This window comes from Mastigoproctus giganteus, chromosome 10, assembly GCF_048544385.1.
Source record: "Mastigoproctus giganteus isolate SK-2022 chromosome 10, ASM4854438v1, whole genome shotgun sequence".
NCBI lineage: Eukaryota > Metazoa > Arthropoda > Arachnida > Uropygi > Thelyphonidae > Mastigoproctus > Mastigoproctus giganteus.
Window position 1 is genome coordinate 150,978,846 of NC_143584.1, and position 16,405 is coordinate 150,995,250.

Consider the following 16,405-nt stretch of genomic DNA (forward strand, 5'->3'; position numbering starts at 1 on the left):
AAAAACAGACAAATATCAAAACAAGAAATATTGGAAGGGCAAACACACAAATAATTTTAGAAAGTGAGTGTTGGATACCCACACAAAAAATAATTTACTGTCCTGCACGTACAACATTGTGTTTCAGTAAAAATTACTTATTTTGAAAAATAACAATGAGTAACATTACAAACATATATAAAAACTATAATCGGGAGTAAATAATGTACAGTTAATTTCTTACAATAGGTAAAAGTTCTCAGTTGTCAATTTCTAATCATAATACGTATATTATTTATAGTTATCAGCAAAGTTCACAGCACACCTGTCATCTTGTGGTGGAACACTGCCTTAAATAGACTAGCCAGAGGAAGCCAGCCAATGTGTGCATAAATGCATCAAAAACTTTTTTTTTTTCCCACTTCAGGTGAATGAATTAATTTGAACTCTCAAGCTTTCTTTTTGTACTTATTTACTATCAGAGGAAGGTATGCAGCTTTGTCTTCAACGCAAATTACCACAAGAAATGAAGATCCTATTACTACCAAGTGCTCAATTTCTTCTTTTAATATCTTTGCTAATCCAATTTTTAGGCTTACCACAATAGGCATTATAAACACTAAATGCCAGACAGATTTCTAAAGGAATACCAATGCTTTCAGATTGGTAAGGAGAATATGACAATTATAAAGTCACCTTCCCTCTTTGGCAATGAGAGCAGCTTCCTTTATTTTATTTTTTGTCAGAAGTTTCACCACAATGGGATCACTGATTTACTGATGTCAGTAAATTGAAAATGGCACATTTTTCAAAACCGTCCCTAGCCTTTCTCTTCAAGTTCACTAACAATGCTTGCTATTTTCATTTTTCAGCATCCATTGTTTTCACTATTAGGAACATATTTCTGAACAATGTTCCTACATGATTAGCATAAATTACAGGAAGATTAATATGTAACATAAACAATGCCAATAAACATTCAGCATCTATTACACCATCAAGTTTATTTTTATAGGTCAGTGAGACAAAACAGCATTCTAGAACCTCATTTAAACAGGTGTTGGGTGTCTATAATGAAACACTATATTGATGTGATTTAATTTTTAATGTTCAAATAACAAAATATTGTTATTTAGCTGATTATTGTATTATATTGGCACCTATGCCACCAACCAAAAGAATGAGTTCAAATTGGTTGTTTGGCTGAATGTTAAATAGCCAATAATTGCCCAATTGGAGTATAATGGGTACTGGTTCGAGAGTTATCACTTCTTTAGGTTCTTGGGTTTTGTTGCCATTTCTCTGAGTTTACAGAATGGCAAACTAAAAATAAAACATCTATTCCATTTTGAGGTGAATGTATGATTGTATATTATTATATTTACATAAGTCGGAATTTCCCCCATGCTTGTGCAGCACTCGCTGAATTGATTGAATCAAAAAAATGATAAATTTTTTTTTTTGAGACAGGCAAAAAAAGAGGAGACAGGCATAACATCAATAAGTTTTACCTCTCGAGCATCATTGCCAGAATCGACATCTTCAGCTGATAAGAATACCGCTGCAGAGGTTGAGGGCTGTGGAGATTTAGAAGGGGTTGGTCGCTCAACCTTACGAAAGAACATTAATGGATAACTGGATGGTGGCTTTTTTCTTTTCATCATAGATTTCTTTGTAGTAAGCAAGCATATCATTCACCCCTCTGTTAACTTTTAAGAATCATTCGCTGTCAGGATCCATCTTCTCAAACCTCACCATTGCTGAAGCAATTTCACGAAATGCCATTGCCATCTCTCTGGTGATGAAGTATCTCAGCTCCTCATTTGGTTCTTGAGCTTCGTCAGCATTTTCTTCTTTCACTATCTCTGCCTGCAATTAGCTCCTCGATTTCTTTGGCAACAATCTCCAACTGAAGTAGCTCTGCAACCTTTACATATGATCCGTCCTTTTCAAACCCTTTTACGTGCCGTGGGCATATTTTCTTCCATGCGCCATTTAAACAGAAGCCCAGGCCTTATTAATGTTTAAGATGGTGTGGTAAATATTGTAAGATTTCCAAAAGTCTCTTAACATAAAATTTTTCTCACTATCTACTGCACACTGCCTGAGCAAATGTGCATAAATAGTATGCTTTTAAATTCGAAATAACACCTTGATCCATAGGTTGGCGGTAGAAATATGACCCTCATGTTCGAAATGAAATCATCTAGATGCGTAGGATGTCCAGGAGCATTATCTAACCAAAGCAAAATCTTGAAAGGAATGCCTTTACAATGTTTTTCTACCTTGGGAATGAATCAGCATTTACACCAATCCTCAAAGAGACATATTGTTATCCATGCTCTCTGGTTCGATCGGAAATGCATGGGTAGGGTGGCTTTATTGATGCCCTTAAATGCACGAGGATTTCCAGAATGGTACACAAGCAGTGGTATTAATCTGTAATCACCTGCTGCATTAGCCCCAAGCAAGGGCGTGGCCCTATATTTTGAAGCCTTGAAACCTGGCATTGTATGTTCCATCCGGCACTTTTTTTTCCAATAAAGAGAAGTCTCGTCAACGTTAAAAATTTGCCGTGTTGAATAGCCACCTTCATCAATAATTTTTTCCAACACATCACAAAATTTCTATGCAGCCACGGAATTGGCACTGGTAACTTCATTGCATACTTTAATGTTTTGGAAACCAGCACGATGCCTGAACTCATCAAACCACCCATTGTTTGCCACGAACTTGGCTTGGGGTTTGCTGTACTTATCCTTAATATCTTCATAAATACTTTTTGCTTTTCCTTGAATGGCCATTGGACTTAGGGGCACTTGCTTCTGGATCTGATTTTCCATCCATATTATTAATAGCTTTTCCATCTGTGAGAGTAGGAGTGTGCTATAGGCCTAATGACTCTGATGAGTATAATAAGAAACTGTACAGGGAAATAGAGTGGGCCAGTAAATCAGAGAGTCTTATAATGGGAGATTTTAATTTCCTAGATATTAACTGGAATTTGGGGGCTGGTCACTCACACACTAGCAGGGCTTTTGTGGATTTATTGGATGATTGTTTTCTACATCAGCATGTTCGGGAGGCAACTAGAGGGAGTAATACTCTTGATTTGATTATCAGCAGTGATTCTTCATGCATTAAGAATCTGCAGATAAATGAACCACTAGGTGGCAGTGATCACAGTGTGCTGAAGTGGGATTTACTCAAAGAGGTAACTACCATTAGGGGTAAAGGGAAGGGTTATTGCTTCCGTAAAGGCGACTACGATGGACTGAGACAGTGTTTAAATTCTATACAGTGGGACCAACTGATGATGTTACCAACAGCAAATTCAAAATGGGAAGCATTCAAAGAACTTATCTTGGAAGCTACTAGGCTTTACATACCAACTAAGAAATATTGTTCAAGTTTTAGGCCAAAATGGACGTCAGATGAACTAATGAGGCATATGGCAGAGAAGAAAAATGCATGGGATACTTACAAATTAACACATGACACAGAAGACTATGATAGATACAAGTTGATATGCAACCAAGTTACAAAGGAGGTTAGGCAGGCGAAGGCAGATTACGAGAAATCCTTGGCAAGGGATGCAAAGAAAAACAGCTAAGAGTTCTTTACTTATGTAAACTCTAGAAGGAAGGGGATGAATCAGATTGGTCCACTTGATATTGATGGGTAAACTGTTGATGATCCTGCTCAGGTAGCTAACAAACTAAATGAATATTTTGCATCGACATTCACACATGAGGAGTTATTCAGCGAGGGGAATGCCAGAGGTGTATTCAACTCTAGCAGTAAGCTACAGAATCTTGTAATAACTGGGAGTAAAGTGGAGGAGAAACTGTTGAAGATAAACACAAGAAAGGCACCCGGGGTGGATGGGATCTATCCAGTTATATTAAAGGAGGCAGCAAAGGAAGTAAGCAAACCCTTAGCCATAATTATGAGAGCTTCCTTGGACTCGGGGGAGGTACCCATAGACTGGAAATGTGCAAATGTGACCCCAATTCACAAAGGAGGATCAAAGGCTGACACAAGTAATTATAGACCTGTGAGCTTAACTTCTGTTCCAGGAAAATTAATGGAGGCACTGGTTAAAGAAGCACTGCAGGATCATCTAGACAAGACTTCAGTTATAGCTCGGACACAGCATGGTTTTGTTAAGGGGAAGTCTTGCCTGACCAATTTGATTGGATACTATGATGCAGTCACAAAGGAACTGGATGCAGGGAATAGCTTTGATATTATATACTTGGATCTTAGAAAGGCTTTTGATACTGTTGCACATGGAAGACTGCTACACAAATTGGAGCAGTGTGACATTGGAGGCAAATTGCTGCTACGGATAAAGGGATGGTTGAGGGGGAGAAGACAGAGAGTGGTAATCAATGGACACTGCTCATCGTGGACTAATGTTATTAGTGGAGTCCCTCAGGGTTCAGTATTGGGTCCATTATTGTTTTCTGTATTTATAAATGATATTGATGATTGTATATCAAGCTTAATGTCCACGTTTGCAGACGATACAAAGGTTGGCAGGGTTGTCAAGGACACTACTGACACTATGCTGCTGCAACAGGATCTGGAAAGGTTGAGCAGATGGGCTGAGAGGTGGCAAATGAAGTTTAACATTGACAAATGTAAAGTACTACACATGGGAAACAGCATCCCCAGAGCAACATATCAACTCTGTGGTACTACACTGACAGTGGTAGAGAATGAAAGGGACTTGGGGGTGGTTGTGCAGGCAGATATGAAGTTCTCTGAGCAGTGCAGACGGGCTGCAAGAGTAGCTCATGGAATATTGTCAATGATATACAGGAATTTTTCCAGCAGGGATAAGGAGGTGATTATTCCCTTGTATAAGGCAATGGTCAGGCCACACCTGGAGTACTGTATACAGGTCTGGAGGCCTCATTTCAAGAAGGATGTAGAGCTGCTGGAACGAGTACAGAGAAGGGCAACAAGATTAGTGAATGGAACAAAGGGGTGTTCTTACAAAGAAAGGCTTAAGTTTTGCAAATTACAGTGTCTGGGGACTAGGCATCAGCGAGGTGATCTGATAGAGGTGTATAAAGCCTTGAATGGTTTAAGCATGCTCAATGCTGATGGGATTCTTCCTCTAGCTCAGAAAAATCACCTGAGAGGGCATAAATTCAAATTGAGGAAAGACAGATGTAGGATAGACGTGCGGAAATTTGCCTTTAGCCAGTGGGTGGTTGGTTGGTGGAACAGACTTCCATCCCTTGTAGTGGAGGTTGATAGCCTAAATAAGTTTAAGGCTCAGCTGGACAGGTATTTTGAAAGAACAGAGGGGTGAAGTGGAAGTGGGGTTTTTTTTTTTTTTTTTTTTGGCTGATGCTGCATAAGCTTGCTTTCTTGCATCAAATGCCTCTACTAATGCTAATGCTGATGCTAATATAGCACCTGAATGCTGTTTTGTAATCACTGATGATGTTAAGTGTGTCGAGTCTTTGACATGTTCTTTTATACGTGCACTATCCTTTAAAATAGTATTGTATTCACTGTTGAAGTAGCGAGACCTAATTCCTGTGTAACAGATGACAAACTTTGTCCTGTTTGGTTCTTCTTAATCATTTTCATCTTCATTTCTAAATCAATTTTGTTTCATTTCCTAGCACTGCCAGCACTTGCACTTTCTGTTGGTCCCTTTCCCTTCATCATTGTAATAAGTAAATAGGAATGAAAAGAAGTGTCTGAAAATTTGTTTTTTACATGACTGAAGATTTCAGCGAATGGGAATTCATTTCACCATAATACTAACGTAAAAACCCACAGAATTCCAGTTATCGGTATTATCACAAATGCAATAAGATAGAGTTTACTACCTGTTTATAACTGATTGTGCTAACAGGAAAGCCAAATAAACCGGAAAGTGCTTAATTGTTTTTATTGTTTTTTGGTGCGACCCCCAGAAATGTGCTTTAGAAAAATATAAAGGCATTCAAAATTGATTCTTATAACAGAACATATGATAATGATGAAAGTGTATTGCAATTTCCACTATAAATATGACATTTTAGAGAGATAAAAAGCTTAGTAATATAATAAAAATTTCAACTTCCAAACGATTGGGAATGAATTACAAAAAAAAAAAAAAAAACCCCCCACAATGTGTTATTGAGTTCACATTACGATATTTTTACAATACCTCCATTTATCCCTACAGATGCAAAATGCGTTTCCATATTTTTTTCAGTTTGTACCAGCCGGCAAAACTTGTGCAAGTTCAGTATTACGTAAGTTGGGGAGTTCCTGTACTATAATTATTAGGTACAATTGTATCTACCAATTATATAGCTGACTAGACAATGTACCTTTTATAGACAAATGTGTTTGTTTTTTACAACAAAAACACTACATTACTTTCTGGCACTTCTCCCTCAGTATGTCATATACAACATCCAAATATTTACTTGAATTATGTCATAATGTGTTTTTTATCGCCAACCTATGGATCAGGGTGTTATTTCAAATTTAAAAGCAATGCACATTTGCTCAGGCAGTCTGCAGTAGATGGGGAGAAAAATTTTATGTTAAGAGACTTTTTGGAAATCTTACAATATTTACCACGCATCTTAAATATTAATAAGGCCTGGGCAGAAAATATGCCCACAGCACATAAAAGGCTTCGAAGGGTTTGAAAAGGATGGATCATATGAAAAAGTTACAGATAAGATTGTAAAGGTTGCAGAGCTACTTCAGTTAATGTGTTATCCCTGAATGTGTTTTTGTCATAAACACATTCAGAGATATCAGGTTTGCCTCCTGTACTACAAACTTAATCACCCCCAAGTTTTATTTCAGAATCATTAAGGTAATCTGTAAAACTACAATTTGGAATACAAGGATTACATTTTTAACCCCGTCCATATCCCCGTCCGCTGGGGTACGTACCAGCCCCAACTGGGTTCAGCAAGTTAATTCTATAATTTTTACTCTAATTACAGAGCTAAAACTCGCTATAGTTGGAGCCAGAACTGTTTTCTTGAATTTTCCCACTTAAATTTTCAAAACCTTCTATTGAATTTCACGCAAATGACAAAAACGTGACATCAAGTATGCAATTTTTTAGGCCTTTTCAATTAATTTTTTTACCCCTGCCCTAACCAGCCTGGAGCTTATGAAACGCGACACTTGATTCGTTTCTTGGTGTAAAGCACGCGAATTTCTTTTTACGGAGAGGAGCAGTTCTGATAAACAACTCCACGTGAATACGAGCGAAGCGTGGGAGGTATATATCACGTTACCAGTACAAACACATCGAGACAGTAAGGGAGAAGTGTAAATAAACAAAAGACGAACAGGAGCTACTGTTTTTGACATAAGAGGCAATAAAGCCATACAGTACCAATAACAGTTTATGGAAGGTGAACAGATCGTATATCCTATCTTCAACGTGTATTGCTCCTACGAACAGAAGATCAAGGAAATTCATCTGTTGGAAACGGGAAAAACTGGTGTAAAACTGATATTTCACTGCATTATACTGATATATCACAGATAACACTGCAATGCGCATTTGATAAAAAAAAAAAAAGTTCGCTTTATTGTAATTGTTTTTAGTAAACAATATCAGAACAGCAGTTTCCATCTTCTAACCATATTTCGAGAAAATATTTCCACCCATAGCTGCGTTATAAACTTCTAAACTTCGAAACTGGTGCATCAAAAGAAAGAAAAACAAAATCATCCGCTATGAATTTCTTTCTTTCTTGAAATGTGTATTGTTCATATTTGTGAACTGCAATATTTGTAACAATACAAAGCTAACAGATTACAACTAACGGCTGCTCAAAAAGTATCGTTAGAAGATATTTACTTGTTACGCTTTGATGTCATAATGTTAGAAAGTAAAAATGCGAAATATTGTTCTCTAAAACAATTACAGTTTTCGGCATCCTAGGATGAAGCTGACTTAGAGCTGCAATGCTGTTTTTTTTATTATTATTTATTTTCTTTATTTATTTTTTATTTTTGTATGGGCGGCTCCTAGAACAAAAGTTCATCTCGGCCTCGTTGCTCTGTTCAGTTTTTACGCATTGTCAGGGTAAGGCCAGTGTGTGTCGTGGAAAAAAAAAAAAAAAAAAAATCATCCCGCTTGGGAATATCCCATGTTGGATGAAGACAGATGAAAAGGAAGGCAAGAGAGAGAGAAAAAAATTTTTCATCCCGCACTGGAGAAAGTGACAGGAAAGAAAAACTGTTTGTGAGCTTACGTGTGTGTTCTGTATTGTGATGTTGTATTTGGGCATTCTGGCTACCTGGAAGCAGCGATCACCTGGACGACTGCCTCCAGGTACTCGTCCCTAGCAGGAGGGCAAGATCTCCCCTACTAACTGCACGCCCTCCTCCCTGGGGAACTACTAGTAGTAGTAGTAGTAGTGGCATGTGATACAAGAATTATGCAGCATCAGCCAAAAAAAAAAAGTTCCCAGGGAGGAAAGAAAAACTTGTATAAGATAAAGAGAGGGAAGGAGAAAAGAGGAGAAGCACTATCCCAGCCCAGGGAAGCCCCAATCCAGGATGGATTGCTAGAATAACACAAGAAAAAAAAAATAATAATAATATAATAAAATAAAATAAATAAATAATAATAAATAAAATAAATGAAAGTTAGCGCTCTAGACCTTTGACAATCTCTTGGCCTTCTGCCCACCAAAAGGGTATTTTTTATTTCTCTCTCTCTCTCTTTCTCTCCAAGGTCGGACTAGAAAGGGTGGACTCCCTCCCCTAAGGAGTTTTTTCCCCTCAAGTGAAAGAAGGGAATTGGAAATTTCATGAAAACGAACCCTGTTTTTCTTCATTCGGTGAACGGCTACTCTGTCAGCGCAAGAGAAGTGAAATTACATTTGCAGCTCAGAATGGAATTCAAACATTGAAACACATGACATTTTATGTTGAATTTTTCGGGCGTTGTGTGATAATGAAAATTCAATTTTTCTCTGGAAATTTTTTGATGATATCAAATGCATATCAAGGAAATATTGAAGTATTCAATAACAATTACTTACAATTTCCCAATCCCTCACTACGAGTAACGGATTGTTCTCACAATCTGTTACTAGCTGCGCATTTTTTTTTTCGTTTGTACACCAGTGAGATGCATGTGAAGTTCCTTCGATATCAGTTTTCGAAGTTTATAACGCAGCTACGAATAGAAATACTTTCTTGAAATTTCGTAAGAAGATCAAATATACATCCATGAAACTGCTGTTCCGATTTAGTCCTCTAGAAACAATTACAATAAAGCGAACTTTTTTTTTTTATGAAATGCGCATTGTAGTGATCAGTTTTACGACAGTTTTTTTCTTTCTGCTTCCAGTAGATGAATTTCCTTGATTTTTTTTTTTTAGTAGATAATACATATTGAAGAAAGGAAATGCAATATTTTAGTTTTTCAAAACCAATTCGTTGCAATTCTTTCGTACAACAATTACGAAAAGCAATAAAGCTACTGTTGTGAGTGAGCCATGCAAATTAGTGTTCGCAAGTAATGATGCTCAACTGTTTGTTTTCCACGAAAGTTGTTTACAGTTTCATTTTCTCCTTGGATCACCTTGGTAACGCTAATGACGTAAGCTTGATCAGTCAATTATCTCTCTGCGTGCGTTGATTCGTTTTAGCCAGAGGTGCCGAGCTGACGCGCGAATTTTGAACTAATGAAGTAGCGCGTTTTATTTTGCCGACATCAAAATTTAATAAATTGAAATGTGATCGTACATTTTCACTGTTTTAGAGTGAATTAATTGCTGAGCGCTAAAGGTAGGAAATCAAAGAATATACTTCTGTTTATGTATACTGAGAGTTTCAATTTGGAAAATTGAGTAGAAATTATGAAAATTATTAGTTTTCTTCGGGGGGAGCAACTTTCGAGTTAGGGTTAAAAATTAGACAAAAACAGGGCGGACCAGGCTCGGGTTAACAAGGAAAATATTTTCTTATGTATACTGGATATTCACAAATGCCAGATTTATTAAAATACATTATTGGTTTCAGTTTACTCTATAATTACACCCATCATTCTTAAGATATTTCCTATAAAAAATAAAAGAAAATAATTACAAGTTCCTGTCCTAAGATGTTTGAATGGTCAGAGGCTTCTTGGTGCTGTGGCTGCAATGGTGATGAAGTGACAGTTCTCATTGTAGTAATAGACAGACTATGTATATTCATCAAATTTATTTATTATGACCAATGTTGGTGCTAGCAACTAACAATATGCTTTTTCCACTCTTAGCAACTCCAATACAGCCTTTGTAGTTGTCTGTAACAACAGTGCCTATCCTTTTGCATCTAAATTAAATTATAATTAGGTCCTCTGGGGCATAGTTGACTGTTGGTGAATAATTTTTTTTCTCTTCAACTACTACTGCCTGATATTTAAAATCCATTTCTGTTCTCAAACATTTTATTTGGTTTGCTTCTAATACATTTCATTAGAGGCACTAAAATGATTCAACTTATTTCGGTGCCTCTGATTGCTTCCTAATGGTTCTGGATTAAAGGTGTCAGCTCTGTGACCATCTGTACCATCTTCCTTGCTATCATCATTCTTCTATCCCTATCAAACCGTGTAAGGAATACTGGTATAAACCCTTTATAGATCTCATCCAACAAACTGATACTATAGTAACCCTGTTTATTAAGACATTCGCATTACCATCGCTTGGAAAACCCTATCTTCTTGTTAAAAGTTTCGTCATGTGCTTAATTCTGTCTCAATTGCCTTAGAAATTATCCTTTTGGTGTATTCCATCACTACAATCAAGATCCCTTTTACCACTAAGTAGGTCATGCAGTGAAAAATTTTATGCCATAATCCCCGAAATTTAAAGTTGAATGACAAGGCCCATATCACATATTCGCCTTTATCATGCCTCTGTAAGATCACTAACAGGCTTAGTTCAGCACACACACACACACACACACACACAGAGGGAGAGAGAGCTGCTGTGGCCTTTCTCAGAGTGGAATCCATTGTATAAATTTCAGTTTTCCAAAACTATCTGCTGCTTATTAAGTTTTATTGTGTTTGTATTACTTTAAACAAGACTAAAATTGACACTACCAACTGAAAAAGACTTGGACATTTTAGGAAAAGTGAAAATTAAACTACAAAAGGATGTATAGGTGAGGTAAGTATTAGTAATTCAATATAAAAAAAGATAAGCAACTAACCTATGTGTGCATCTGCAGCTGTGACTATACATGTGCTGTTGCCATCAGCTTTTATTTCTTCATTTGGAGATCCTTCAACATTAATATCACTGGGAACTTGACAATGACTGTAATTTTCAATTCCATTATCGGCATTACCTACTGAATTAAGCAAACTATAATGCATCTTTCATTACATGTAATTAATCAGATTAAAACTAATGCCCATATTGAGCAGGATTGCAAGTTAATCTCCATAAGATAATTCCAGAGACAAGAAAAATGATAAACTAACCTTTAGGTGCATCTTGATCTTCAAGGATTGCAGATGTGTATATGGTATTACCAATAGTTTTCATTTCCTCATCCTTCTCTGATTCGACATTATCCTGAATTGAAATGTAATTTGCAATGTCTTCCATTTTGTTCTCTACTGCAAGGAAGAAGGGAAAGAAACAAAACTATTTTATTACACAGTAACATATAGGACAGTTCAAAAAAGAAGTAAATGCTTTCAGATCTTCAAATAGGTCTATGAGGTTGGGAGAATTCATATTCACAAGCAATTATATTGATACACCAACCGTGTTGTATTAAAATAATAATTCACCTTTAATACTGCAAAATAAATGTACATAACATCAATATTTACAATTAAAACCATTAAAATATATAATGCAAATAAAATGAAATAAGAGCGATAAAAGCATTATAAAACGTTAAAATACTTTAAAACACTTAAAATACCGGATACCGAAGCTTTCAGAGGCATCCGCCTCCTTTCTCAACAGTACATTTTTAATTGCAGTGCATCCTTAAATAGTAGCAGATTCACGGCGGCTCACGTGGTTCCACAGGCGCACGGGCGGCATTCCCCTCATGCAGACTAGAACCGGAAATGGCTCAGGAGCGTGCCAGACAGAATCGGTCATCCCATCCAAGTACTACAGCCTCAAGGAGGGGATGTATACGAACTCCCCTGTCTCTGTTAATGGTATTGTTCTTGGATGAACAAATTCGTAAGCTCTCAAGCCATTTGCGGTCCCAAAATCTATGAGCACAGTCATCTGGGGAGATCTGGTGATGCTTCTTCCAAAAATGTTCTGCCACAGCAGACTTCCCATAATCCGCGGTCTTTATAGCATTCATATGTTCCCCCAGATGGTCCTTGAACCGGCACCTTGTTTCACCAACATAACACTCGCCACAATCTGGGCCCTTAATCTCATACACTACTACAATCTTTTGTAATGGGGTCCTTAACCTGGGCCACCACTGTGTGCAACCTCTGTCCCAGAAGCTGTACACAGCGTGTACAGCTTCTGGGACAGAGGTTGCACACAATCCCGTAATACTCGTGCTAAATCCCGTAATACTCGTGCTAAATCCCGTTCTGGGACAATCCCGTAATACTCGTGCTAAACGCTCAGTAAGGCCCGGATAGTAGGGAATGTAAGCCGTGGCAATTGGAGTGAAAGGCTCTCTATGATACTCCCCATCTCTAATGTATCTGCCCATGACCTTCTGGGGGTAGCCGCATTTCTTGAGGTCTGCTGTGACTCATCTAATTCCCTGTTCTCTGTCCCCGGGGGTTCTGCAGTGGGACCCAACCCTATCCAATAATGCTTTAGTGACACTATTCTTATGTTGGTTAGTTTGTGCCGAACTATAATGAGTGTATTGGCCTCGGCACATAGGCTTCCTGTAGACTAGTTTTTAACCTAAGTCCTTCTCTATGGACCAATACATCAAGGAATGGGAGGGTACCATCCACTTGTATCTCCGAGGTAAACTGAATGAACGAGGGGAAACTATTGAGAAAAACTAGTACCTCATCCTCTTTCCTCTTCCGAATAATGGTAAATATGTCATCGACATACCTTTTCCATTTGCGCATAGGGGGGGATCCAACCCATCAAAAAAACGTGTAAAAACTTTGGCGGTTTTAAGTCAGACTTAAACTGCACCTTCTAACCTCAGTCTTAGTCAGAGGAAAGTCCTCGTAGAACTTAGACAGGATGATAAAATCGTAGTCTTACCCACTGATAAAGGCAGATCAACTGTGATAATGGATAAAGAGGAATATTTCAAAAAAGCCTTAGATCTTCTACAGTATAGTTCCACATATAGAGTTGCCCGGAGAAATCCACTAATTTCTTAGAACGACAGGTTAATAGGATGTTACAACTTTGGCTGAAAGTGGGAAAAATGACTAAGGAGGTGTTCTGGACTTTACACGCAACAAGATGTCAGCTACCCAGATTCTACAGTCTTCCGAAAACACATAAGGAGGGGGTCCCACTCAGACCAATCGTATCTTTTATTGGTAGTCCTACCCATGCTTTTCCAGATGTTTAGCCAAGTTGATTTCCCCCAATAATTGGACGTTCCATATTTACTATTAAGGACAGTAAGGACTTTGGCACCTCTGTAGCCAGGTGGGAAGGAGCAGCAGTGCGTAGCACACGCTTCTTGATTAGACCGAGGTTCGAGCCCGTGATCACAAAATATGGAGGATGCGGAAAGGTCAGGGAATGACCACTGCATATCCCCGGAGCAATATGGCCTTAGTTGCTAATGCTCCTAAAAACCAAATAAACAACAACAACAACAGTAAGGACTTTGTGACATTTGTAAAGGAACAGAGTATAGAAGAGGGTAAGACTATGATATCTTTTGATGTAGAGTGTCTATTTAGCATTAGCATTAGTAGAGGCATACGATGCAAGAAAGCAAGCTTATTCAGCATCAGCCAAAAAAAAAAAAAAAAAAAAAACAACCACTACTCCCATTTCACCCCTCAATTCGTTCGAAATACCTGTCCAGCTGAGCCTTAAATTTGTTTAGGCTATCAACTTCAACAACAAGCGATGGAAGTCTATTCCACAAACCAACTGCCCGCTGGCTAAAGGCGAATTTCCGCACATCTATCCGACATCCGTCCTTCCTCAATTTGAATTTATGCCCTCTCAGGTGATTATTCTGAGCAAGAGGAAGAATTCCATCGGCATTGAGCATGCTCAAGCCATTCAAAGCCTTGTACACCTCTATCAGATCACCTCGGCGATGCCTAGTCTCCAGGCTCTGTAATTTGCAAAACTTAAGCCTTTCTTCGTAAGAGCAACCCTTTGTTCCATTCACTAATCTTGTTGCCCTTCTCTGTACTCGTTCCAGCAGCTCTACATCCTTCTTGAAATGAGGCCCCCAGACCTGTATACAGTACTCAAGGTGTGGCCTGACCAATGCCTTATACAAGGGAATAATCACATCCCTGTCCCTGCTAGAAAAATTCCTGTATATCATTGACAAGACACCATGAGCTACTCTTGCAGCTCGTCTGCACTGCTCAGAGAACTTCATATCTGCCTGCACAATTACCCCCAGGTCCTTTTCATTCTCTACCACTGTCAGCGTAGTACCACAGAGTTGATACGTTGATCTGGGGTTACTGTTTCCCATATGTAGTACTTTACATTTGTCAATGTTAAACTTCATTTGCCACCTCTCAGCCCATCTGCTCAACCTTTCCAGATCCTGTTGCAGCAGCATAGTATCAGTAGTGTCCTTAACAACTCTGCCAACCTTTGTATCGTCTGCAAACTTGGACATTAAGCCTGATACACCATCATCAATATCATTTATAAATACAGAAAACAACAATGGACCCAACACTGAACCCTGAGGAACTCCACTAATAACATTAGTCCACGTTGAGCAGTGTCCATTGATTACCACTCTCTGTCTTCTGCCACTCAACCATCCCTTTATCCATAGCAGCAATTTGCCTCGAATGCCACACTTCTCCAATTTGTGCAGCAGTCTTCCATGCGCAACAGTATCAAAAGCCTTTCTAAGATCCAAATATATAATATCAAAGTTATTCCCTGCATCCAGTTCTTTTGTGACTACATCATAGTATCCAATCAAATTGGTCAGACAAGACCTGCCCTTAACAAACCCATGCTGTGTCTGAGCTATAACTGAATTCTTGTCCAGATGATCCTGCAGTGCTTCTTTAACCAGTGCCTCCATTAATTTTCCTGGAACAGAAGTTAAACTAACAGGTCTATAATTACTTGTGTCAGCCTTTGATCCTCCTTTGTGAATTGGGGTTACATTTGCACATCTCCAGTCCATGGGTACCTCCCCTGAGTCCAAAGAAGCTCTCATAATTATGGCTAGGGGTTTGCTTACTTCCTTTGCTGCCTCCTTTAATATAACTGGATAGATCCCATCCACCCCGGGTGCCTTTTTTATGTTTATCCTCAACAATTTCTCCTCCACTTTCCTCTCAGTTATTAGAAAATCATCTAGCTCACTGCCAATGTTTACTTCACCTACGACATTCCCCTTCCTGAATAACTCCTCATGTGTGAATGTAGATGCAAAATACTCGTTTAGATTGTTAGCCACCTGAGCTGGATCCTCAACTGTTGAACCATCAACATCCAGTGGACCAATCTGATTCATCCCTTTCCTTCTTGAGTTTAAATAGGTAAAGAACTCTTTTCTGTTTTTCTTTGCATCCTTTGCCAAGGATTTCTCATAATCTGCCTTTGCCTGCCTAATCTCCTTTGTGACTTGGTTACAGACCAACTTATATCTATCATAGGCTTCCATGTCACCCATTAATTTGTATGTATCCCATGCATTTTTCTTCTCTGCCATATGTCTCATTAGTTCGTCTGACAACCATTTAGGCCTGAACCTTGAACAATATTTCTTGGTTGGTATGTAAAGCCTGGTAGCTTCCAAGATTAGTTCCTTGAATGCTTCCCATTTTGAATTTGCTGTTGGTAACATCATCAGTTGGCCCCACTGTATAGAATTTAAATACTGTCTCAGACCAGCATAGTCTCCTTTACGAAAGCAAAAACCCTTCCCTTTACCTCTGATGGTAGTTACCTCCTTGAGTAAATCCCACTTCAGCACACTGTGATCACTGCCACCCAGTGGTTCATTTATCTGCAGATTCCTAATGCATGAAGAATCACTACTGATAATCAGATCAAGAGTATTACTCCCTCTAGTTGCCTCCCGAACATGCTGGTGTAGAAAACAATCATCCAATAAATCCACAAAAGCCTTGCTAGTGTGTGAGTGACCAACCCACAAATTCCAGTCAATATCTGGGAAATTAAAATCCCCCATTATAAGACTCTCTGATTTACTGGCCCACTCTATTTCCCTGTACAGTATCTTATTATACTCATCAGAGTCATTAGGCCTATAGCACACT

At 38.4% G+C, this 16,405-nt stretch overlaps 1 protein-coding gene across 1 annotated transcript in view; it reads right to left on the reverse strand.

The window, feature by feature from the left end:
- The window catches only part of LOC150079381 (uncharacterized), a 195,909-nt gene that overhangs the window by 8,341 nt on the left and 171,163 nt on the right, over nucleotides 1-16,405 (reverse strand). Inside the window, exons 13-14 of the mRNA XM_090383046.1 lie at nucleotides 11,462-11,599; nucleotides 11,188-11,325 (exon numbers count right to left, since the gene is read on the reverse strand). Coding sequence (XP_090239172.1) covers nucleotides 11,188-11,325; nucleotides 11,462-11,599 — 276 coding nt within the window. The remainder of the gene's footprint in view (nucleotides 1-11,187; nucleotides 11,326-11,461; nucleotides 11,600-16,405) is intronic.